This window comes from Protopterus annectens, chromosome 1.part0, assembly GCF_019279795.1.
Source record: "Protopterus annectens isolate FY-2018-M chromosome 1.part0, PAN1.0, whole genome shotgun sequence".
NCBI classification, from domain to species: domain Eukaryota; kingdom Metazoa; phylum Chordata; order Ceratodontiformes; family Protopteridae; genus Protopterus; species Protopterus annectens.
This window is the reverse complement of record NC_056725.1, coordinates 676,404,226-676,428,403: the sequence shown is the minus strand read 5'-3', so window position 1 is coordinate 676,428,403 and position 24,178 is coordinate 676,404,226. Positions and strand designations below refer to the sequence as shown.

Here is a 24,178-nt window from a genome sequence, read left to right as displayed (position 1 = left end):
ACATCCAGTGAGAAATCATTTTGAAAAATTGCTACGGCATGCTGAAATGTACCAAATAAAGTTATAGAAATTGAAACCTTAATATTTATGTAAGAACAAACTCTGTGATAAACTGTTCAGAGAAAACATGAGTTGTTTTAAAGATGCACACTATGGTTTAATATAAAGTAGTCAACAAGGAGCCCTAACCAGTCAAACTCCTGTCAACACTGTACCAGCGACAAATAAAAACTTAAATACTCCTACTCATGTTATATATGTTGGTAAGATGTAAAAAAAAAAACAAAAGAAGCATCAGCTGCCCAGCAGATGATACGATGTCTACCCAGTTGACAACCTGACATTTTCTTATTGTACTGTTAACAAGTGTTCCTGCCCTGTGTGCAATGGCGGTTTCAGTTGTCTAGGTTCTGTACCATTCTAGTGTCAGTTTAGAGACTATCCAGTTAATGTTCCTGCTTAATGCCTTTGTATGATTTGCTTTGTGTAATGTCATTTAAAGTTAGCATTGATGATCCTTTTATATGTTCCTTGTAACAAGTAACTTATATAAGACTAACATAGTGAACTGTGAATATAGATTTTGTCACTGTGAGCTGTATTAATTCTGATTTGTCAATGCTTGTCATACGACCGTCTGTGACTTGGGTTGTGATTGAAAAAGGACTTGGACCAGATTTCTTACTTAATGATAAAAATGAATAAGTAAATGTTAAAGGAAAGAGCTGAGATAGGCATGTGAAAATGATGGCATAGTTAACTGATTGAGTGATCAAAAGGATGAGGGTTCAGAACTGAAAAACCTCTTAAGATTTTGCAGTTGGATAACTTGGAAGTAATTTAGTGAGGTCTCCTGCGCATTAGGAGAGAAACGGGCAGTGCCCCTGTGGTGAAGTGAGAAGTGTGGATTCTGGATGAGCTAGTGAGTAAAATGGATTTGGAGGATGCTTACAGAAGAATAGTAGTAATTCTCAAATAAGGGCATTAAGAAAGGATGAGTATACAGTGACCCCCCCCCCATTAATATTCCAAAACGTGCACGCTGATTGGTCAGCATGCACGTTGTAAATCAGAGTTATAGTGATGGAAAAAGGTCCGGTCACCCAGACTTTTTCCATTAGTATAACTCCTTTTTTTTTTTTTTTTTTAACATAGCGAGACAGTTTGTAAAAAGCAACAGAGATCTTGCTTTCTCCATTGCTTTTGCCCACAGCTCTGATGTACTGTGTAAGTATACGCATGCGCAGTACATCAGAAATGCCGCAGAATACCAGACAGCTGCGGAAGGGCAGCAAGGCAGCATTATACAATGCCATTATTTAAGAAAAGCAATTTTTTTTTTTCTTAAATAATGTCATTGTGTAATAGCAATAACCCACTTCTGGATGTGGGTAATGCTGGATTTACCCACGGTTGTCTTTGTTTGGCCACTTGGGCTTCGCTCTCGTGACCAAACCACACCAACCGTGGGTAAATCCAACATTACCCGCACCCAGGTGTGGGTTATTGCTATAATGGTCTACAAATGGGGGAACAATTACTGTTGTCCATGCCATCCTTTGTGTGAAGGAAAAGAATGTTGTTGTGTTAGGTAAGACCTGTAGATGTGTTTGGGGGAAGGGGATGTCTGTATATTCAACATTGTAAGGAGGAGTTGCAGTAGTTTTACATCTGTTTGTTGGACAGTACATGGGGACAGCAATAGTTAAGCCTCCACTGGTGGACAGGAAGTATGATGATCCTAGCACTATGTAAATGTTAGAAGCCATCCGAATTGGGCTCAAGTCCTGATGGACTAAAATCATTTGTGTATAGAATTATTTTGCTTAAGTGGGTGACAGTTGCATATTTCTGGTATAGCTATGGTAGAAGGACACCTGTGCTGTGTATATAGGTTTGGCACAGTAGCGTGATGAGTGCTGTTTAAGTGTTGGATTTATAGTCAGTACAGTTGGGTTTAAGAATACTTTCTGTAACAGCAGGTCTTTGGTGAGTCGGCAGGGTAGAAGTGACGTTTCACTCCATCCATGCTCCCTAATAAGCATAACTGTAGAATTCTTGTAATATTTTCACCATTCTTACACAGCTACATTTTTTTTTCGATTTTATTATTAGTTTTAAGGACTTTAGCTTACTATTTTACAAATGCCTGTGAAGGCTAAGTGGAGCTCAAAGAATTGAAGAAAGCTCCTAACAACACTAATTTTGTATAGGTGCCCTGTGCACCAACTAGAGTTTGAAGGGACACAGACACTAGACCAGCGTTAGTATTCATGGGAGATTGGCTATAGCTGATGGAGATTTCTGGACAGGAAATAAATACGTGAAGTGGGGTAGAGACAGAACTTGTGTGTAACTGTGTCCTGTCCTTGAAGTCCTGCTATTTTGATAATTGCATTGTCACAGATGTAGTTTTTTTCTGACATTCTTCCAAAATGCATCTTAAGACAGTATTTTTGCTGGAGTATCTTGATCTTATGGCTGTTTTCAGGCACAAAAGCTTGACTGGACCTTTGGCTTGGGTACTGCTTTTTACAGGTTTAATGCTTCACAATGTTTTCTCCTAACCTAAATGAACCCATGCAGTGTTTGTATACAGTTATTTATTTTTCCCCTTTTCTTTCTCTTTCTCATTCTTTTTTCTTTTGTTGGGCTGAGCCTTGCAAATTGCTTAAAAATCTACCCTTATTCTTTCAACTGACATATAGAGCCTTTGGATTAGGATGCTTTTTAAAACGAAATGTTCATTATTAAAGTAGATGTTTAAAAAAATGCTTTACACCCATTAATTTCTTCTTCCTTCTCAGTGTTGTCAGAGACACATAGCTTTGGCCTGACATGGTTTTCCTAGCCTTCAAAAGTGTTTGATTTACTTGTTTGTTTTGATGACCAACATGTCAGACTAGGTTGTGGCCCCTTTTCCATGGAAACCCAGAGAGAAAAGCTCCAGTATATACTAGTAATATTTTGAAAAAGAAATTGAGTGCCTCAGTGTCATAGCCATTTTTGCATACGTATGTACATATACAGCTAGGAGCATTGCCGCATATTAAATGCATCTACATCCAGAATATATAAATATGAAGTAGCAACAGGTTATAGAATCCACTAATCCAGAAATTCTAATACTAGTGCATTAGAAACTATTTACAAACATACAGTGTTACCATCAGTTTCATTGCGGTGTGTCATTTAGGTGAGCAGATTTACAATACAAGTACGTATTTTAAAGGACACATTTATTACCACTAAAAGAAAGAGGAAGTCTTGTGAGCACTGAAAGGGAAGCATGATAGGAAAATAAAAGTAAATTGTTTGAATATTAGTATGAGATTTAAAAGCCTAATTTATCATGCTGAAAATGTTATTTGCTGAAAATATATTTCCTTTTCTAGATACTACTCCAACATTTCCATTTGAGGCACATTTTATTTTATTTCACCACCCAAAATATATTGGTCTTTAATGATTAAAGATGATGCACTGTGACTATAAAAGTTAGAGTAGCATGTAACACAGAGCAAGAATGTATATATATATATATATATATGTGTGTGTGTGTGTGTTTGTCTTTTCTAGGTTTGCTCATAATTCAATGGTTTTGTTTACGATGTTGAGTTGCAAGCATGTAACAAATGTTTACGTCACTGTTTCCCCCCTTAAGTAATACATTTTTACCAAGGTTATTTACTTTTTATCTGTGATACCGTGTGACATGCATATAACTCAAAATGATTTAAATGCTTTTTCTTTTTGCTGGAGTTGCAGTATTCACAGGTGTTTGTTTTGTTATTGTTCATAATGGGAACTGCACGTATGCCTGTCAGTATGAGAAGAGGTTTGCTCGAATGTGTAACAAGCCAGGTGAGGCAGCTTAAAGAGATGGATGTGGGCGTATTATATTAAGTTCCAATTTTGGGCTTGTAATGGGGTGGTCAAATATCAGGTGGTGTGGACAAACATGTGCGTGAAGAGAAGGGTTTGATGGTTTCTACATAATGTGTGTCTGTGTGCTTGTGTTGTGGTTCCTCACTGGCTATGGCAGGGAACCTAGGTTAGGATATCCAGTGAAAGCCAAACCTTGTAGCACAACTGCTTTGTGATGGTATTGATGCATTATTGACCGGAATTGGGCAAGTTTTCACATCTGAACAGAAAATCATTAATATTTAAAATGTTTTGGCTTTTTCCGGTTTGGGGTCGCTACAGCGGATCAGTGGTCCACAGATTGATTGGTAGTGGGGTTTTTACGGTGTTGAATGGCCAGCTCGGTGTCCAACCTTCACAGAAGGTGTGAACATACACACATGCACCTACCTGCATGTCTTTAACCAATATAACTGTGGATGCTGTACCACAATATGATTAAGGTGAAAAATACGAGAACCTGGGCTTATCTATAACAGTTGCACTACATTTATCGTGTAGTGATGAAGCAGTGAATCTTTGAACCAGTGCATGCTTCTCCCATTATTTTTAATTGGAAGTAGTTTGTTCCATGATGTTTTTGAATAGAGCATCCTCATATGAATATTGGATTCCTGATATTTATTGCGTAGATTTTTGGTTGAACTGAGAAACATAAGGTTGGTTCTGTTCAATGATGTTGGTTGCAGGAATTGTTTAGTAAGACATAATTAAGTTTTTGTTTAATTTGTGGCTGCCTGAGGGGATAGTAGGAGGTTGCAAAGATGGACTGTGGGTACAGAGCCTAGGACAAGCTTTGACATTTGTGTTTCATTTGTTACTGCTTTGTTCATTAAATTGTTGCAAGGCCTGTGTAGTTGATGGAGCCATAGAATAGTGTTGGATGCCATAGTGTAATGCTTGATGGATCAAATAGGATACTAGTTTAAATTGCTTGAGAGAATGGCAAGTAATGTTTGATCTAGAGGGTTGCCTAGCAGTTGGCTGCATTTATTTATTTACTTTTACTGTGCTGTGGACCTGGATATCGAAATAGACCAATGTATCAAGTATAACTCTTAGGTACTTCATAATATTTGATCATTTGATCTGTAGCTTCAGGGAGCATAGATTGTAGTGATTGTTGCATAGAAGAATATTTTGGCTATTAAGGATTAAATGAGAACAGTAGAGCTGTTTTTTTTTTTTTTTGAGAATTGATGAATCCTGCCAGTAGTTCATTCACAGTTTGTTCACAGTTGGTAGCAGAACAGAGTAGAGCATGTAGTATCATCCTTGTTATGGTGAATGAACCAATTACCATTTTCATCCTACAAGTTGAGTGGGGTTAAACAAATCTGTAGAAGAGATGAATGAAATTGTTGTTGTTGTGTCTTTCGGCTTTTCCTGGTTAGGGGTCGCCACAGCGGAACTCCGGTTTGCCAATGATTGGTAGTTGATTTTTACATGCCGAGTTACCAGCCCTGATGCACAACCTTCAACGAAGCTACGCCCATTCATGCATGTCTCCACCCAGAAGACGCTCTAGCTGAGAATCGAACCGGACAGCGTCTTACTGTGAGGCGACAACGCTACCCGCAGCACCACCACCGCGGATAGATGAATGAAATTACCTTTTTAAAATACCAATAATGTGTGTGGTCTTAGACACTACTTGAAAACTGTTGAATTGTCATTCTGCTTGCTGTCAGGGATTGTTTTGATTTACATACTGCTGAAGCTAGACTCAAAGATGTACTGCTGTGGCATGTGTCATATAATTGATGATTGTACATATTTTAAGTAAAGAATCTTTGATTTGTAACCTACTGGGCATTAATATAGCAATAACCCACGCCTGGGTGTGGGTAATGCTAAATTTACCCACGGTTGGCGTGGTTTGGTCCCGGTGAAGCCCGAGGACCAAACAAAGCCAACCGTGGGTAAATTTAGCATTACCACACCCAGAAGTGGGTTATTGCTATATATGACATTATTTAAGAAAAGAAACTGTTACTTTTCTTAAATAATGGCATAGTATAATGCCTGTTTACTGCCCTTCCGCAGATGTCTGGCATCGCGGCAGTTCTGATGTACTGCGCGCTCGCAGTACATCAGAGTTGAGCAAAGCAACGGAGAAAGCAAGATCTCCGTTGCTTTTTGAATGTCTCGCTATGTTAAATGAGTTTAACATGGCGAGACAGTTTTAAAATAAGCAACGGACATCTCCGTTGCTTATTTTAAAACTGTCTCGCTATGTTAACCTCATTTAACATAGCGACATAAAATAACGGAGATCTTGCTTTCTCGTTTTTAACACTGTCTCGCTATGTTAAATGGGTTTAACATAGCGAGACAGTTTTAAAATAAGCAACGGACATCTCCGTTGCTTATTTTAAAGCTGTCTCGCTATGTTAAACCCATTTAACATAGCGAGACAGTGTTTAAAAAAAACGAGTTATACTAATGGAAAAAAGTCCGGGCGACCGGACCTTTTTCCATTAGTGTAACTCTATTTACAACGGGCACGCTGGCCAATCAGCGTGCACGTTTTGGGGGGATCATGGTATAATATAAAATAAATCCTGTTTAACAAAGCTGTTGCCTTTTAATCTCTCTCTCATTGAGAGAGCTTCATTTGCTTAGTGTGTTATTTTTCTGAAATATAGCAGTCCTAGAGATCTGTGATTGCAAGAAGTGCATGCCTTTGCAGATAAATGAGTAAGAACATTTCCCAGAAGAAAGTGTTAAATGTTTGAAGTGTTGTTTCCCAAAGGGTGTGTTATTTTATGTAATCAGCTGCAGTAACAGATTTTCAGATGTCATCCTAGATTCCATGTAATAGCTTACTGAATTTTGTTTCATTCCAGTCTTATATTATGATTCAGAAGTATTTCAAAATAGCAGTTTATTTTGGGCAGAATAACCTTTGTAGTAGTTTTGCAGATAAATAATGAGGAGCAGTAAGTTTCATTAAGCCATTCATATTGCAAAAGGCAGCTCCCAAATTCTAACAAGTGGACAAGCATCTTACAGGCCAGATGGGGGAAAAAGTGTTTTGGATGTGGACAAGGATATGCTGCACTACGTTGGAGCTGTTCATGTTGTATTTTGTGGTGATGTGTACATTGTATAGTACTGTTGTCACAAACCAATATATATCTTTTGCTCATCTTTTTATTGAGTATGCAGAATACATTTACTTTCTGCACAAAACTAACTGAATGGCATTAGTTTAGGTTCTTGATTTATGTTTGGTTATTGTAGATGTCTCCCAAAGCAATTTTCACATTTAAAACTGCATTTCCTTTCATCTGTCAAGTTTTAAATGTTAGTTATTTTAGCAGTAGCCCACAGTTGGGTGTGGGTATCACAGGATTAACCCACATTTGGTGTGGTCTAATCACAGGGATGAAGCATGTAGGACTGGGTTATTACTGTTATACAGTGATATTATTTAAGAGAGAATTTGTTTCCCTTTCTTAAGTAATGGCTGTGTATAACAGCGTTTTAGTGCACCACTAATGTTCCATGCTTGCACAGTACATTAGCGCTGTGTAATGTGATAGAAGAGGCACAGATGAATGGACCTCTGTAGCAGTATTTCTGCTACTGTTTTTTTTTCTCTTTTATTTCTTAGTTTTAGTCAGAAATACAAATTCTGAAAAATGTTAATTCTTATATGAAGAAGTAGGATCAAGCAGAGATTTCTTCTTTTTTGTATTCTTTTTATGTTACAAAAAGGACACCATTGGGTAAGCCGAAACTGGAGTTCAGAAGAAATCCCAGTAGTTTTTGGGATGAAAGCACTTAACTCATTCTTAGTAAAACTGTGTTTATGGCCCATGGAGTGTTTTCCTGTGTTTGGCTTAAACAACCAGGAATTTTTCTATTGCTGTATCATTCCAGTGTGTCTTTTTTTGATCTGTTGCAAGTTGTGGTGAAAGACACATCTTCACTGTTTTTGGTGTTTTATTCTTTTTTCTGTTGCCAACCATCAGCTCTCCTGTGACATTATTTCTAAGGGGCCATTCATTTCCCTCAGTGGGTGGGAAACAGCCATGCTCTATGTGATTGCTTAATTTCTCGTCAGTATGTAATAAAATTATTACTAGTGCCCGGCCAAAAACAAGATGGAATTAGTGACATTCTGTAAAAGTGTGAACAGTTCAGAAGTTGGGGTTGGGAGGGTGGCCTAATGGTTAAGGTGTTTGCCTTACAAACACAAGGTGCAGGGTTTGATTCTCACAAGGGATAATTGGCTAGGCTTAAAATGGCTCGCAAGAGCAGTTAGCTTAGTACTAATCTATGAACAACTCTATGAGCAAGAATGGTTACAGGCAGTCCAGAGTTCTGCAGGATGTCCTCATTTTTCTTTAATTTTACCATCTATGGATGGTGTTAAGGATCATAGGAGGTTACTAGGCTAATAGACCTGGGGCCTTTACTAGCCAAGAGTTTATCCCCAAAAAGAAACACCAGTCAGCATCTGTCGCCCTCTGTCAATGAAGGACACAGGTGGAACCCCTGGGACAAATTTGTGGTTTCCCATCCACTCATCAAGGTGATGCTTGAAGAGGGTCACTGAGATGCTCTGTTTAACATGTATGGGAAGACTGTTCTAGAGACGGGGCAGCCTCTAGGTGACAAACTTGTCTCTCCAGCAGGTTTTGTTGATGTCGCATATTAGATTCAGGCCTTTCGAGTGGGTAATGCCTGAGGAGTTAGACTTATGGATGGGGAGCATCTGTAGTAGGGCAGGGTCCGAGATTGCCTTGTAGGCGAGACACAGATCATCCCTGAGCAATCTGTACGATACCAAATAGAGCATGTGTTAATGGGAATTTCATCTGTTCAGCAGTACTTCAGAGGCCGGACTTCTTTTTATTGGCTTATGACCAATCAGCATGTGCATTTCAGAATAGCAATGAGCATGTATTGTGTAACTAGTGATTGTAATTAGATGACCAATTTTGTCTTTGGTCAGTATGATGACATTTGTAACAGATTTTTTTTTTTTTTTAATTTCTAGTAGTATTTTTTCTTATAAGAAAATGTTTCTGTCTTCCAGAGTACGTCTGAGTAAGAGAAGAGCAAAAGCAGGTGCACAGTCTGGAACTAATGCTGTACTGGCCGTGAAACACAGAGATATGAACGAGAAAGAACTTGAGGCCCAGGTATTTGGATAATTAAATTAGTCACTTGACTTTTGCGAAGATGGGGCAGTAGCTTAAATACTGGGATTAATTTTTCTTAGTTTTTTTTATAAAGTTCTTACTATAGGTTCAAGCAGCTTGGATTTTGGCTTTTTAAAGAAGCAACCATGTAGGAAACTTCTGTCAGCTTCTTTTGTGAGGTAGCATTATCCCACTGTCATATGTCCTCTACTAATGTTGGTGTATTTTGTGATCAAAACTTTTTGTTTTGTCAGACATACAATCAAGTTAGCAATTTTCATTTATTTGTGGTTTACGTCACTGTTTTTGATCGAGTGTCTTTTCCTTTTCACAGCCAAAGAAAACGTTTGCGCAGGCAGAGAGTATTGTAGAGAAGCATGTTTTTAAAAGGGAGCTGATGGGTGATTTTTTCTACCTTCAGTTGAAGGGAAGATTCTAATATGCCTTTCTACCTTTTTTTCTGGCTATTTGCCTCCTAGCAAAATTCAGAGAAGGACCAAAACTCATGTTCCTTACCTTTTTGACAGCTGCGAAAGATGTAGTTCCGGGTTTTGAGGCTCCTAATCCTGCAGGGGAGTTGTCCCTGACAAACCAGGGAAGTCCTCCATTTAAGAGGGGCAGCCACCTTCCACCTAAGGGTAGACTGCTTTATTAAATCCTTTGCTGAAAGCAGATCGTATGGCTGACATCTCAGAAGTGACTTAAGCTATCAGAAAATTTTCCTCTCATCAGATGTATTCTCATATTCTCATGTGTAGAAGCTCTCACTACTTACTTCAGCTTGGTAGTTTGCATGTATTAACATGTCTCCGGCATATGAATGACTTGGTCTTGGTGGGTAGAACTGTTGCCCCTGTACCCATTACTTGACTAGTTAGTATTATTTCACCTTTGCCACCTAATAAAGAGCTCTTCCTCTGTTTGGGACTGCATCTTTCTCGTGTATACAGACTTGCATGCCCTTCTTTTGAAATAGCTAGATCACTGGCTCTGAAATTCATGTCTTGTAAGACATTTGTTTGTTGGCCATCATGTCTTCTAGGAGGATCTCTTTGCTGTTCCATGCCTGCTAATCATTGGTTTCACTGCTGTAGTTCCCATATGGTATGGCCATAATCTTTGCAGCTTTGATGGGGAAATTGTATCATACACAAACTCTAGATGTTCTTCATCTCACATTGCTGCAGTCCTTACTTATGGGTAGTCCGCTGTCCTCGGTCGGCCCGAATACCAAAGTATTAGGCTGACGTCGGTCATGGGTGCACAGCCCTGACATCAGAGCGTCAGGGTATAAAAGCGCATGACCGACGTCATATCCTCAGTCTTTTTTGCCGCATGGTCCGATGCAGAAGCAGCATTGCAAGTGCCGTTCGGCTTTCTGAAATTTTTCGTTTTCGGAGTTTCAGACATACCAAGTTGGGCTAAGTACCCCGTTGGGGAGCATTTTTGTTTTTTCTTGCCTCAGTTGTTTACCGGATGTCAGAAAAAGTGAATAATTGTATTTCTTGTGGGAAGCAGATACCGCATAGGGATTACCACTCGCTTTGTATCCCTTGCTTGGGACCGGAGCACGACGTAGTTGGGTGTCGGTTTTGTGCTAGGTTTAATAAGCGCACTATTAAGAGAAGGCTAGATTGCGCTAGGTTAGTTTTTGGCAAACGGTGTAATTATAATATGCCGTCGGATCCTCCGGCGCCCGCTTCCACGAAGAAGCGTAAAGACAAATCTGTAAAGCCTAGACAGGATGATTCGTCCATTTCGGACGCCGGTCCTTTAGAGACTGCAGTGGAACAGGTGGATCCGGCTGAAGTTTCTGTTGAGTCTCAGGGGGAAACCTTGATTTTACAGGATGTGGCATCACAGGAGTCAGGTCAGGCTGAAGGGGCCTCTCAGGTTACTATTCTCCCTTCTTTGCCTAAGGGGGTTAGGCCTTCTGCTACTGTTTCTAGGGCTCCTTCTAAGGGCAGGACTGTTTTGCCTTCTTCTGGAGTTAGTTCTGGTTCTTCAGGGTCTGTACCTAAGAAGCATATGCTTAAAATGGCAGAAGATTTGATTTCTTTAATTAGAGGTTCCATGCCCCCTCCTGATAAGAGGCCCAGGGTAGAGCCAGAGTTGGAAACTTTGGAGCAGGCCTCAGATGATTCTGAGTCTTCTGCTGAGGATATTCAAGATTTTCCTCCTTATTCGGATTCCGATGCAGAGGATTCTACTCCTTCTGCTTCCCCTCCAGAAGATTTTTCATTTTCAGAAACCTTACACTCTATGAGGGAACATTTTAAGTGGGAAGGACAGGATTACTCGGATTCCAGAAAGAGGCTTAGAGAGTTCTTGTTTTTACCACAGCACAGACCCTTGGCTATTCCTCCTGTTTTGGATGTTGTTCAGGATGTTTTTTCGAGGCCTCATTTAATCCAGATTCTATGCCTCCTGCACCAGTTAAACCGGACAGGTATTATAGGGTACCTGAGGCTCATAAATACCTATATAAGAGTCCTAGGGCGGACCCAGAAACTATTAGTCAGGGGCCTAAGGGTGTTAGGGCTTCTGTTGTAAAGAATCCGGTTCCTCTAGATAAGGAAGCTAGAGCTTTGGACAGATGGGGTAAGAAGGTGTACACCTCTTCTACTTTGGCAATGAGGGCTTTAAATTGCCAGTTTCATATGTTGAAATATCAGAATTTCCTCCTTTCTCAGCTAAAATCTAAAGTGGATGCTTTGGCGGAGGGCATAGAGTGTAAAGAATTGCAATATTTGGTGCATGTTTCTGAACAGGTGGGGAAACATTCTTTGCAGTGTGGCTTTGATGCTTTGCAGGCTTCTTCTAGAGTGGCTGCCACTGGTTCAGTTCTTTGTAGGCATGCCTGGCTTAAGGATCAGAATTTATCTGAACATGTTAAGTCTAGAATTCTGGATGCCCCTTTACAGTCCGAAGTGTTGTTTGGTCCTCCTGTGGAGTCTGTTTTGAAGAAAATGGAGGACAAGGCTAAGTCTATGCAGACTGTTAAAGATTTTTTGCAGGTTCAACCTCCTAAGTTTAGTAGAAATTGGCCTGCTAAGGGGTGGACGTTCCCTTCTTCTGATTCCCAGTCTAGGGGTAGATCTAGGCATGGTAGGGGCAGAGCTCAGAGTACCTTTAGGCCTAGAACCTGGAGTTCGCCTGCTCAATCTGCTGGTGAGGGTAGGGGCCAGTCCTTTCGTAAACAGGCCCAATGACCTGCATTTTCAGCTGCCAGATTCTTCTTGCATGGCAGCTCCTTTGGGAGGAAAGCTAGCTCTCTTCAAGCAAAATTGGTTTTTAGTCACCCAAGACAAATGGGTGTTGGACATTATAAACAAAGGTTACAAGTTTTATTTCCATACATTGCCTCCTTTCAAAGGTATGCCAGACATTCCTCCTCGGCAAAGGATGGAGGCTCACAATCAGATTTCATTACTTCTTCACATGGGAGCCATACAGCCAGTACCTCCTTCAGAAGTGGGTCTAGGGTTTTATTCCCGCCTGTTTCTAGTACCAAAGAAAGGGAACACGTGGAGACCGATTTTGGATTTATCTCTCCTCAACACTTATTTGGACATTCCAAAGTTCAAAATGTTGACATTACAACAGCTTTTGCCTCTGCTGGGAAAAGATCACTGGATGGTAACTCTGGATCTAAAAGAGGCTTATCTTCATGTTCCTATCAGGCCCAGTTGCAGGAAGTACCTGCGTTTTCGAGCTGGAAATTTACATTATCAGTTCTCTGCATTGCCCTTTGGCTTATCTACTGCGCCCAGAGTGTTCACAAAGGTTCTGGCTCCAGTGATAGCCTTTTTCAGGATGGAAGGAATACAAATTTATCCTTATTTGGACGATTGCCTGATTATTGCACAAGACAAGGACATACTTCTTCAGCATCTACAGTATGTGATGGCAGTGTTAAGATGCCTAGGGTATTCTGTGAACGAAACAAAGTCCAGTCTAGTACCCTCTCAGGACATGTGCTTTCTGGGTGTGAGACTGAATACAGCTTCCCAGATGGCCTTTTTGACCCCGGACAAACAGAAAAGTCTTTCACTTTATTTCCATCAAATGTCTCTACAGTCCAGGCTGACTGCAAGGACAGTCCTTCAAGCCTTGGGGTTCATGGCATCTTGTATTCTGGTGCTTCCCAATGCCAAATTGCATATGAGGAAGCTTCAATGGTATCTCAAAAATCTATGGACACAACACTGCCAGGATCTAGACACTGTCATTCAAATAATACCTTGCATTCAGAAGGAATTTTTGTGGTGGGCTCAGGAATGTCACCTAAACAAGGGACTCTCTGTGACCCAACCAGAGGCGAGTCAGATTCTAACGACGGATGCCTCGGACAAGGCTTGGGGAGCACACCTCAATGGGAAATGGGTGCAAGACACGTGGCCTGCCAGACTTCAACATTTGCATATCAACTTGAAGGAGATGTTAGCAGTACAATTTGCATTAATGGCTTTCAAGGATTTACTTCACCCAGGGCAGGTGTTGATTCTAACAGACAACACAACTGTCATGTGGTACATCAACAAGCAAGGGGAACTCATTCGTACCCTCTTTGCAGACAAGCGATGATTTTGTGGGAGACAGCTCTCAGTTACAACCTCAATCTTCAGGCAAGATTTCTACCAGGAGCACAGAACTCCTTAGTAGATGTATTGAGCAGACAAATAGTGGATCCTCACGAGTGGAAATTGGATCCTCAGGTATTTCAAAAGTTGACAGTGTCATGGGGAACTCCAGACATAGATCTGTTCGCTTCCCCACTAAATTACCAGTTGCCAAAGTTTTGCACAAAAAGGTTTCATCCCACAGCTTGGAAGGTGGACGCTCTGTCATTCAGTTGGAACAATCTTCATGTATATGCCTTTCCACCTCTACCTCTTCTGCCCAAGGTTCTCTTGAAGGCCAGACAAGACAAGCCATCCATGATTCTGATAGCACCGGATTGGCCTCGACAACACTGGTACCCACTACTGAGGAGTTTGGTCCGAGAGCCTCCATGGCCTCTGCCTTTGATTCCACACCTTTTGTCTCAGGAGGGCAATCACTTTCTCAATGTCAGAATTCAGTCTCTGCATCTAACAGCCTGGCAAATTCTGTTTTAGATTCTGGAGGTTCTCAGCTTCCACAACAAGTTTTGAATGTTATTTTGGAGGCCAGGAGGCCTAGTACAAGGAAAGTTTATGCTGATAAATGGAGGAGATTTTTATTTGGAGCAAAGGGAAGGACTTTGATGTTTCCAAGCCTAATTTGAGTGCTTCCTTACAATATCTTACTGAGTTATTAGACAAAGGTTTGTCCTTCTCCTCCATAAAGGTTCATGCTGCAGCCATTTCGGCTAATTATGACTGTGACCCTCCTTTATTCTCTCATCCTTTGTTTAAGCAGTTTCTCAGAGGGGCAAAGAACATAAGACCCCCACGTAGAGCTCCTACTCCTGCTTGGGATCTCAATTTTGTGTTGGAAAAGCTTACTCTACAACCTTTTGAGCCTGCAGCTACGGCCGAGTTAAAGTATTTGTCATGGAAAACTGCTTTTTTGTTGGCCATTACTTCTGCAAGAAGGGTTTCTGAATTACAGGCCCTTATGGCAGTGGAGCCTTTCTTGATTTTTCATAAGGATAGGGTATCTTTGCGTACTAATCCTTCGCGTACTAATCCTTCCTTTATGCCTAAAGTGGTTTCTAGTGTGGCCTTAAATCAAACTATTCATTTGCCTACTTTTTATGCAAATCCTCAAAATAAAGGGGAGAAGATTTTGCATACTTTGGATATTCACAGGCAGTTGCGTTATTATTTGAGCAGAACCAAGGAGTTCAGACAGTCTCAGCAGTTGTTTGTTTCTTTTGCTTTGGGTTCACAGGGTAAACCTGTTTCAAAACAAACTATTTCTAAATGGATTGGGTTTTGTATTTCTTTTTGTTATTCCCATCATGGTAAGGAGATTCCGACTGGGATCAGACCTCATTCCACTAGAGCTACTGCAACTTCTACTGCCTTTCTAAGGGGGGTAGCTACAAAGGATATTTTGGAAGCAGCCACTTGGAGTTCAGTACATACTTTTTCCAAACATTACCACCTTCCTCTTTATTCTAAGTCTAGGGCTGGATTTGCCACTGCAATTTTACAGGGCATTTTAGCAGCCCCTAATGCTTTATGATTTTTCCAACCTCCCTTTCCCGTTGCTTTGGGATTCTACCCATAAGTAAGGACTGCAGCAATGTGAGATGAAGAACATAGTACAGTTTTGTACCTACCATAAATGTAGATGTTCGAAGATCCACATTGCTGCAGTCCAATTTTCCCTCCCTCCTTCCCTCTGTAGCTTAGCATGGTTATATGGTTTGGGTGATGGCTGTAGTTGGGCATATCTTTTGGGAAGGTACTCTGTTTTTTGGCTGTGGCCTTTCTTTTAGGGCCTTCTGACATCTGGGGCAAGAAAAGACTGAGGATATGACGAAGGTCATGCGCTTTTATACCCTGACGCTCTGATGTCAGGGCTGTGCGCCCATGACCGACGTCAGCCTAATACTTTGGTATTCGGGCCGACCGAGGACAGCGGACTACCCATAAGTAAGGACTGCAGCAATGTGGATCTTCGAACATCTACATTTATGGTAGGTACAAAACTGTACTTTTCTAGGGGTAGGTATACAGTGATCATTGTGAGTTATGTCATTTGCTTTCCTAGTGATGTAGATGACTTGCATCTTATTATGTCTCTGGTCTGCATTGGGCAACTGTGAAAGTGTGCATGCCCAAGATACATGACCCAGACCCCCCCAAGAGAGACAAACAGTAGCAGTCCCTTGATGTTCATCGTGCATACAGCTGCAGTCATAACAGATGGGTTATCCTGCCGTCAGGCGGGTCCTCGGTCGGCCGAATTCCAAAGTCTAGGTCCGGCGTCTGTTGCCGTCGCTTCTTCCCTGACGTCAGTGCGTCAGGGGTATAAAAGAGGCAGCCGACGCCATTTTCTTCAGTCTTTCTTGCCGCGCGGTGCCCGAAGCAGAAGCAGTTCGCAAGTGCCGGTCGGCCAGCTCCTGAGATTTACGAAAGTATTTCAGCCGAAGTCTTCTTGAAAGCTATGTACCCCGTTGGGGAAACTTTTCTTGCCTCAGACCGATGTCAGACAAAGTTAATAATTGCATTTCATGTGGGAAGCAAATACCGCATAAGGATTTCCACTCTTTCTGTGTACCTTGCTTAGGCCCAGACCACAACATCCCGGCCTGTCGTTTTTGTGCTAGATTCAATAAGCACACTATTAAGCGTCGGGCGGAATTCGCCCTTCACTTTTTTGGCAAAAAATTTAATTATATTATGTCGTCGGATACTCCGACTCCAGTTTTGAGCAAAAAACGCAAAGATAAGGACCGACATACGAGGTCCGCACCACCTACTGAAACCACGCTAAGGCCGACTACCGGTTCTCTGGTACTCAGTGAGGCGCCTACGCAGCCTCTGAGTACCGATGACAATGCATTACCGGTGTCTTCAGTACCCGAGGTCGCAGGTTCCTCGGCCCCCATTCCTACTACAGATCCCGACGCCACTCCTGGCAGGGAAACTCAGAATTTAGACAGGCCTGCCATTTCTCAAGGGGTCTTCAGGCCTTCCTCCTTCTCTATTAAAGCCTTCACTAAATCTAAAGCAGCCATGAAAACCAAAAAACAGGTTCCTCAAACCCCCTCTCAAGGCACCATGCCTAAAAAACAGATGCTTAAAATGTCTGAGGATTTGATTACTCTTATCAGGGGTTCTCATCCCCCCTCTGACAAAAGGCCCAGATTAGAGGAAGACTACCCTTCCTCAGATCAAGCTTCTATTACCTCAGAACTATCTGAGGACCAGGATTATGCCTATTCTCCATTCGAAGACTCTGGTGCAGAGGAGTCTGTTCCCTCGGTCTCCCCCCCCCCGAGGACTTCTCTTTTGGGGAAACCCTGCATACATTGAGGGAACACTTTCACTGGGAAGGCCAAGATTACTCAGATTCCAAGAAAAGGCTCAGGGAATTTCTTCTGCTCCCCCAGCATAGGCCTCTGGCTATCCCTCCTGTTTTAGATATATTGGATGATGTGTACACAGAAGCCAGCCTTAATCCTGATTCTTTGCCTCCAGCTCCTGTTAAACCAGACAGGTATTACCGGGTCCCTGATTCTCACCAGTTCCTATATAAAAGCCATACTGCTGACCCAGAAACAATTTCACAGGGTCCCAAGGGAATTAAGGCCTCTACTGCTAAAAATCCATTACCTTCAGAGAGAGATTCCAGAGCTTTAGAAAGGTGGGGGAAAAAGGTGTACACCTCGGCCACTTTAACCATGAGGGCATTAAACCGTCAGTTCCATATGTTAAAGTATCAACAGTTTTTGATATCTTACCTGAAAAGCAAGATGACACAACCAGAACAACCAGATTTAAAAGAGCTGCAGGATTTGTTGCATGGTGCAGAGCAGGTGGGCAAACATACCTTGCAGTGTGGTTTTGATGCTTTAGAGGCCTCATGTAGAGCTGCTGTTACGGGGTCTGTTATACTTAGGCATGCTTGGCTCAAAGAGCAAACCTTACCAGATCATGTCAAAGCTAAATTATTAGATGCACCTCTTCAAAAAGATGTATTGTTTGGTGTTAAAGCTGAGGAGGTGCTAAAGAAAATGGAGGAAAAAGTGAAATCAATGCAAACAGTGAAAGATTTCCTGCAGGTACAGCCTCCACGTTTCAGCAGAAACTGGCCTTCAAAAAATTGGTCCTTTCCAGCCACGGACAGACCTCAAAGGGGCAGATACAGGCGCCCAAGGGTCGGAGGGCAACCTCAAGGATCCTTCAGAGCCAGACAGTGGCAATCACCAACCCCAAGAGGTGGAGAAGATAGATCACAGTCTTTTAGAAAACAGACACAATGACTTCTCCCTACACCTGCCAAGCAAAGCTTTAATGGCAGCACCTTTGGGTGGAAAATTGACATTATTCTCAAAAAATTGGCATATTGTTACAAAAGACAAATGGATTCTGGACATTATAGACAGGCTACAGGTTCCACTTTCACACCCTTCCAAAAATGAGAGGCATGCCAAACCTGCCACAAAATCAAAGGGCAGAGGCACAAAAACAAGTTTCAGCTCTCATGGACATGAAAGCAATTCAAGAGGTACCTGCAAAAGAACAAGGTCAAGGGTTTTATTCCAGACTATTCCTGGTACCGAGGAAAGACAAAGATTGGAGACCTATCTTAGACATATCCATTCTAAACACATATCTACAGGTGCCAAAATTCAAGATGCTCACATTACAGCAGCTTCTTCCCATGCTGGGCAAGGAGTCTTGGCTGGTAACATTGGACCTCAAGGAGGCATACCTGCATGTCCCTATCAGACAAGATTGCAGAAGATACCTCAGATTTCTTGCAGGTTCAACCCGTTATCAATTCTCTGCATTGCCCTTTGGCTTATCTACTGCGCCCAGAGTGTTTACGAAATGCCTGGCATCAGTAATCGCCTTCTGCAGACTACAAGGGATACAAATCTACCCATATCTGGACGACTGCCTGATCCAAGCGGACAGCAAGGACATACTACTGCAGCACCTGGCGTTTGTAATAAAACTGTTGAACTTCCTGGGATACACAGTCAGCAAAAAGAAATCAAAACTAATACCCTCTCAACAAAAAATTTTCCTGGGTGCCAGCTTGGATACAACCACCCAGATGGCCTACCTCACGCCAGACAAGCAAGGGAAACTGTCTCAATACTTCAGAAAAATGGCAACTTACACCAGGCTAACTGCAAGGAAAATCCTGCAGGCTCTGGGATTCATGGCATCTTGCATCCTACTAATCCCATGTGCAAAGCTGCATATGAGGAAACTTCAATGGTACCTGAAAAACTTATGGTCTCAACACAGCCACAGCTTGGAAACAATTATCCCACTCATTCCATGCCTTCAAAAGGAATTTTTGTGGTGGACTCAAGCTTGCCAAAGAAACACAGGTCTTCCTTTCTGTGTACCTCAAGCAACTCAAATCATCACAACAGACGCCTCAGACTACGCCTGGGGAGCACACATGACAGATCAGTGCATTCAGGGAAAATGGACCAGAAAAGAGAAGCACCTCCACATCAATCAAAAGGAAATGCTAGCCGTGCAAAAGGCTATTATGACCTTCAAAGACCTACTGCATCCAGGCCAGCTATTGATAAGGACAGACAACACCACAGTGATGTGGTACATAAACAAACAGGGGGGAACTCATTCATCCCCCCTGTGTAGGCAAGCCATGACCCTATGGAACACAGCACTGGAATTGCAAATTCAACTGCAGGCACAATTCCTGCCAGGGAAGGAAGACACACACTGGCAGACAACCTAAGCAGAAATATGACAGATCCATGCGAATGGAAGTTGCATCCTCAACTTTTCACAAAGATAACTCAGGCATGGGGACAGCCAGACATAGATCTCTTTGCTACCCACAGAAATTGCCAGTTGAAAAAATTTTGTTCAAGGACCTATCATCCACAGGCCTGGAAAGTGGACGCACTTTCCTTCAATTGGGCAGCATTGACAGTCTATGCCTTCCCGCCTCTTCCTCTGCTGCCCAAAGTTCTATTAAAAGCCAGAGCAGAGAGGCCGAAAATGATTCTCATCACTCCAGACTGGCCAAGACAACACTGGTATCCGCTCCTGAGGAGCCTGACACACTCCCCACCATGGATCCTACCTCTAGTCCCTCTTCTGTTGTCCCAGCACAACTACAAAACCCTTCACAGCTATCTCAAAACTCTAAATCTAGCTGCATGGAGAATTTCTTGATTTCCCAACAGTTTCTCCTCTCCAACGAGGTGCAGGATGTCATCTTGGAGGCCAAAAGACCTTCTACTAGAAAGGCTTACTCCGCCAAATGGAAACGATTTTGTGCCTGGAATCTAGAAGAAGGACAGAATCCTTGGGTAATAAATATACCTCAAATTTTACAGTACCTAGCTGAGATGTTAAACAATGGACTTTCCTTCTCCTCCATCAAGATCCACGCTTCAGCCATTTCTGCACAATACAACACAGATCCTCCATTATTCTCTCACCCTCTTAAGGCAGTTCCTCAGAGGGGCAAAGAATTTAAACCCCCCAAGGAAACCACCAGTCCCTGCTTGGGATCTCAACTACGTATTGGAAAAGCTGACCCTTCCTCCCTTCGAACCAGCTTCTTCAACAGTTACAGTACTTGTCATGGAAAACAGCCTTTCTTCTGGCTATCACCTCAGCACGCAGGGTTTCTGAGCTGCAGGCCCTCATGGCTGTGCAACCATTCATCATTTTCCATCAGGACAGAGTTTCCTTACGAACCAATCCTACCTTTAGGCAAAAGGTAGTATCCAGTGTAGCTTTGAATCAGACTATCCACTTACCTACCTTTTATCCTAATCCACAAAACAAAGGGGAAAGACTACTACATTCCTTGGACATTCACAGACAACTACGTTACTACTTGGACAGAACAAAGCCATTTAGGAAATCTGAGCAACTCTTTGTGTCCTATGCTGTAGGTGCTCAGGGAAAGGCTATTTCCAAACAGACAATTTCAAAATGGATAGCCCACTGCATATGCTTTTGTTACTCATTTCATGGAAAAACTGTGCCTGCATGCATCAGATCCCACTCCACCAGAGCCACAGCTACCTCTGCAGCCTTCCTCAGGGGGGGGGGGGGTCCCCTACCAAGGACATTTTGGAAGCAGCCACCTGGAGTTCAGTGCACACTTTCTCCAAGCACTATCACCTCCCACTATACTCAAAATCTAGAGCGGGCTTTGCCACAGCAGTCCTGCAGGGCATCCTAGCCCCTCCTCGTTCCACTTAGTGCCTACCACCCTTACTTAGCTTTGGGATTCTACCCATCTGTTATGACTGCAGCTGTATGCACGATGAACATAGTACAGATGTTCTTCGTCTTCCATTGCTGCAGTCCTGACTATAGGGTATAGTCCGCGTCCAGTCGGCCCGAATACCAGAGTATAAGGCTGACGTCGGTCATGGCGCCTTAGACTGACGTCAGTACGTCAGGGTACTAATGCGCATGACCGACGTCATATCCTCAGTCTTTTTTGCCGCATGGTCCGATGCAGAAGCAATTTTGCGAGTGCAGGTTGGCGTTCTGAGATATTTCCGAAACCGGAGTTTCAGACCGAAACAGAGTTGGCTAAGTACCGCGTTGGGGAACATTTTGGTTTTTTCTTGCCTCAGTATTTAACCGGATGTCAGAAAAAGTGAATAACTGTATTTCTTGTGGGAAGCAGATACCGCATAGGGATTATCATACATTGTGTATACCTTGTTTAGGGCCTGAGCACGGCGTTGTTGGTTGCCGTTCTTGTGCTAGATTTAACAAACGCACTATTAAGAGGAGGCTAGATTGTGCCAGGTTAGTGTTTGGGAAGCGTTGCAATTATAATATGCCGTCGGATGCTCCGACGCCTGCTTCATCCAAGAAGCGCAAGGACAAAACAGTGAAGCCTAGGGTTGATGAACCGGCAGTCCCGGACGTCGGTTCTTTAGAAGGCTCAGTGGAGCCAGAGGTTTTGCCAGGAGTTTCCATGGAGTCTCAGGCAGAAACTTTACTGTTACAGGATGTGCCCTCTCAGGAGGTAGGCCAGGCTGAGGGGCCTTCTCAGGTAACTGTTCTTCCCTCTCTTCCCAAGGTAGTTAGGGCCTCTCCTTCTGTTGCCAAAGCTTCTTTTAGAGGTAGGCCAAGTTCAGCTTCTGTGGGGCTTCTCCTAGCATTTCGGCTCTGTTCCTAAGAAACATATGCTTAAAATGGCAGAAGATTTGATTACTATGATTAGAGGTTCTATGCCCCGCCTGATAAGAGGCCTAGGGTGGAACAGGAGTTTGATAGTTTTGAACAGTGTTCACAGGCTTCAGAGTCTTCTGGGGAAGACTTACAGGAGTATCCTACTTATTCTGATTCGGATGTGGATGATTCCACTCCTACAGCTTCTCCTCCTGAGGATTTCTCATTTTCAGAGACTCTACACTCCATGAGGGAGCACTTTAAATGGGAAGGCCAGGATTACTCTGATTCCAGGAAAAGGCTTAGGGAATTTTTGTTTTACCCCAGCATAGGCCCTTAGCTATTCCTCCTGTGTTGAATGTGGTGGAGGATGATATTGCAGAGGCTTCCCTGAATCCTGACTCCTTACCTCCTGCTCCTGTTAAGCCTGATAGGTATTATAGGGTGCCCGAAGCTCATAAGTATTTGTTTAAGAGTCCTAGGGCGGACCCAGAAACTGTTTCTCAGGGGCCTAAAGGTGTTAAAGCTTCTGTGGTTAAAAATCCTGTACCCTCTGATAAAGAGGCAAGGGCTTTGGATAGGTGGGGAAAGAAAATGTATACTTCTTCCACTCTAGCCATGAGGGCGTTGAATTGTCAGTTTCACATGCTAAAATATCAAAATTATCTCCTTTCACAATTGAAATCTAAGGTGGATGCTTTGGCGGAAGGTATTGAGTGTAAAGAGTTGCTGGATTTGGTTCATGTGTCTGAACAAGTGGGTAAGCATTCTTTGCAGTGTGGTTTTGATGCTGTACAGGCCTCCTCGAGGGTGGCTGCTACTAGTTCTGTTCTTCGCAGGCATGCCTGGTTGAAGGATCAGAATTTAGCTGAGCATGTTAAGACAAGGATTTTGGATGCTCCTTTACAGTCGGATGTGTTGTTTGGATCGCCTGTGGAAGCAGTTTTAAAGAAAATGGAGGACAAAGCTAAGTCTATGCAGACTGTTAAAGATTTTTTGCAGGTGCAGCCTCCAGTTTAGTAGAAATTGGCCTGCCAAGGGGTGGACATATCCTGCTTATGATTCCCAGTCTAGGGGTAGGTCTAGACGTGGTAGGGGCAGGGCTCAAGGTTCTTTTAGGCCTAGATCAGGAGTTCACCTGCTCAGACTTCTGGTGAGGGCAGGGGTCAGTCCTTTCGTAAACAGACCCAATGACCTGCCTGTTCAGCTGCCAGTGGACTCTCGTCTGGCAGCTCCTTTGGGAGGAAGACTGTCTCTTTTCAAAGAAAATTGGGATTTAATTACTCAAGACAGATGGGTGTTGGATATCATTCATCACGGTTACAGATTTTATTTCCACACAATGCCCCGTTTCAAAGGCATGCGAGACGATCCAGCTTCACAAAGAAAAGAGGCTCACAAGCAAGTTTCTCAGTTACTCCAGATGGGGGCCATTCAGCCAGTTCCTGTATCAGAAAGGGGCCTAGGTTTTTATTCTCGCCTGTTCCTAGTACCAAAGAAGGGGAACACGTGGAGACCAATTTTGGATTTATCTATCCTCAACACTTATCTGGACATTCCCAAGTTCAAGATGTTGACGTTACAACAGCTTTTACCTCTACTGGGCAAAGATCATTGGATGGTAACTTTAGATCTCAAGGAAGCTTACCTTCATGTGCCTATAAGGCTAGGTTGCAGGAAGTATCTGCGGTTTCGAACTGGAGATTTTCATTATCAGTTCTCTGCATTGCCCTTTGGCTTATCCACTGCCCAGAGTATTCACAAAGGTTCTGGCTCCAGTGATAGCTTACTTCAGGCTTCAAGGAATTCAAATCTATCCTTATTTGGACGACTGCCTGATTCTGGCTCAAGAAAAGGAAGACCTTCTACAGCATCTGGAATATGTCATAGCAGTGCTAAGATGCCTAGGGTATTCTGTGAACGAAATAAAGTCCAGTCTAGTACCCTCTCAAGACATGTGCTTTCTGGGTGTGAGACTGAATACAGCAGCCCAGATGGCCTTTTTAACCCCGGACAAACAAAAGAGTCTGTCACTTTACTTCCATCAACTATCTCATCAGTCCGTGCTGACTGCAAGGACAGTCCTTCAAGCATTAGGGTTCATGGCATCTTGTATTCTGGTGCTTCCCAATGCCAAACTGCATATGCGGAAGCTGCAATGGTATCTCAAAAATGTATGGACACAGCACTGCCAGGATTTGGACACTGTCATTCATATAATACCTTGCCTTCAAAAGGAATTCTTGTGGTGGGCTCAGGAATGTCACCTAAACAAGGGACTCTCTGTGACCC

General features: G+C 42.7%; 1 protein-coding gene across 1 annotated transcript in view; it reads left to right on the top strand.

Annotated features, from left to right (window-relative positions):
* The window catches only part of PAF1 (PAF1 homolog, Paf1/RNA polymerase II complex component), a 712,617-nt gene that overhangs the window by 531,994 nt on the left and 156,445 nt on the right, over positions 1 to 24,178 (top strand). Inside the window, exon 12 of the mRNA XM_044062107.1 lies at positions 8,978 to 9,083. Coding sequence (XP_043918042.1) covers positions 8,978 to 9,083 — 106 coding nt within the window. The remainder of the gene's footprint in view (positions 1 to 8,977; positions 9,084 to 24,178) is intronic.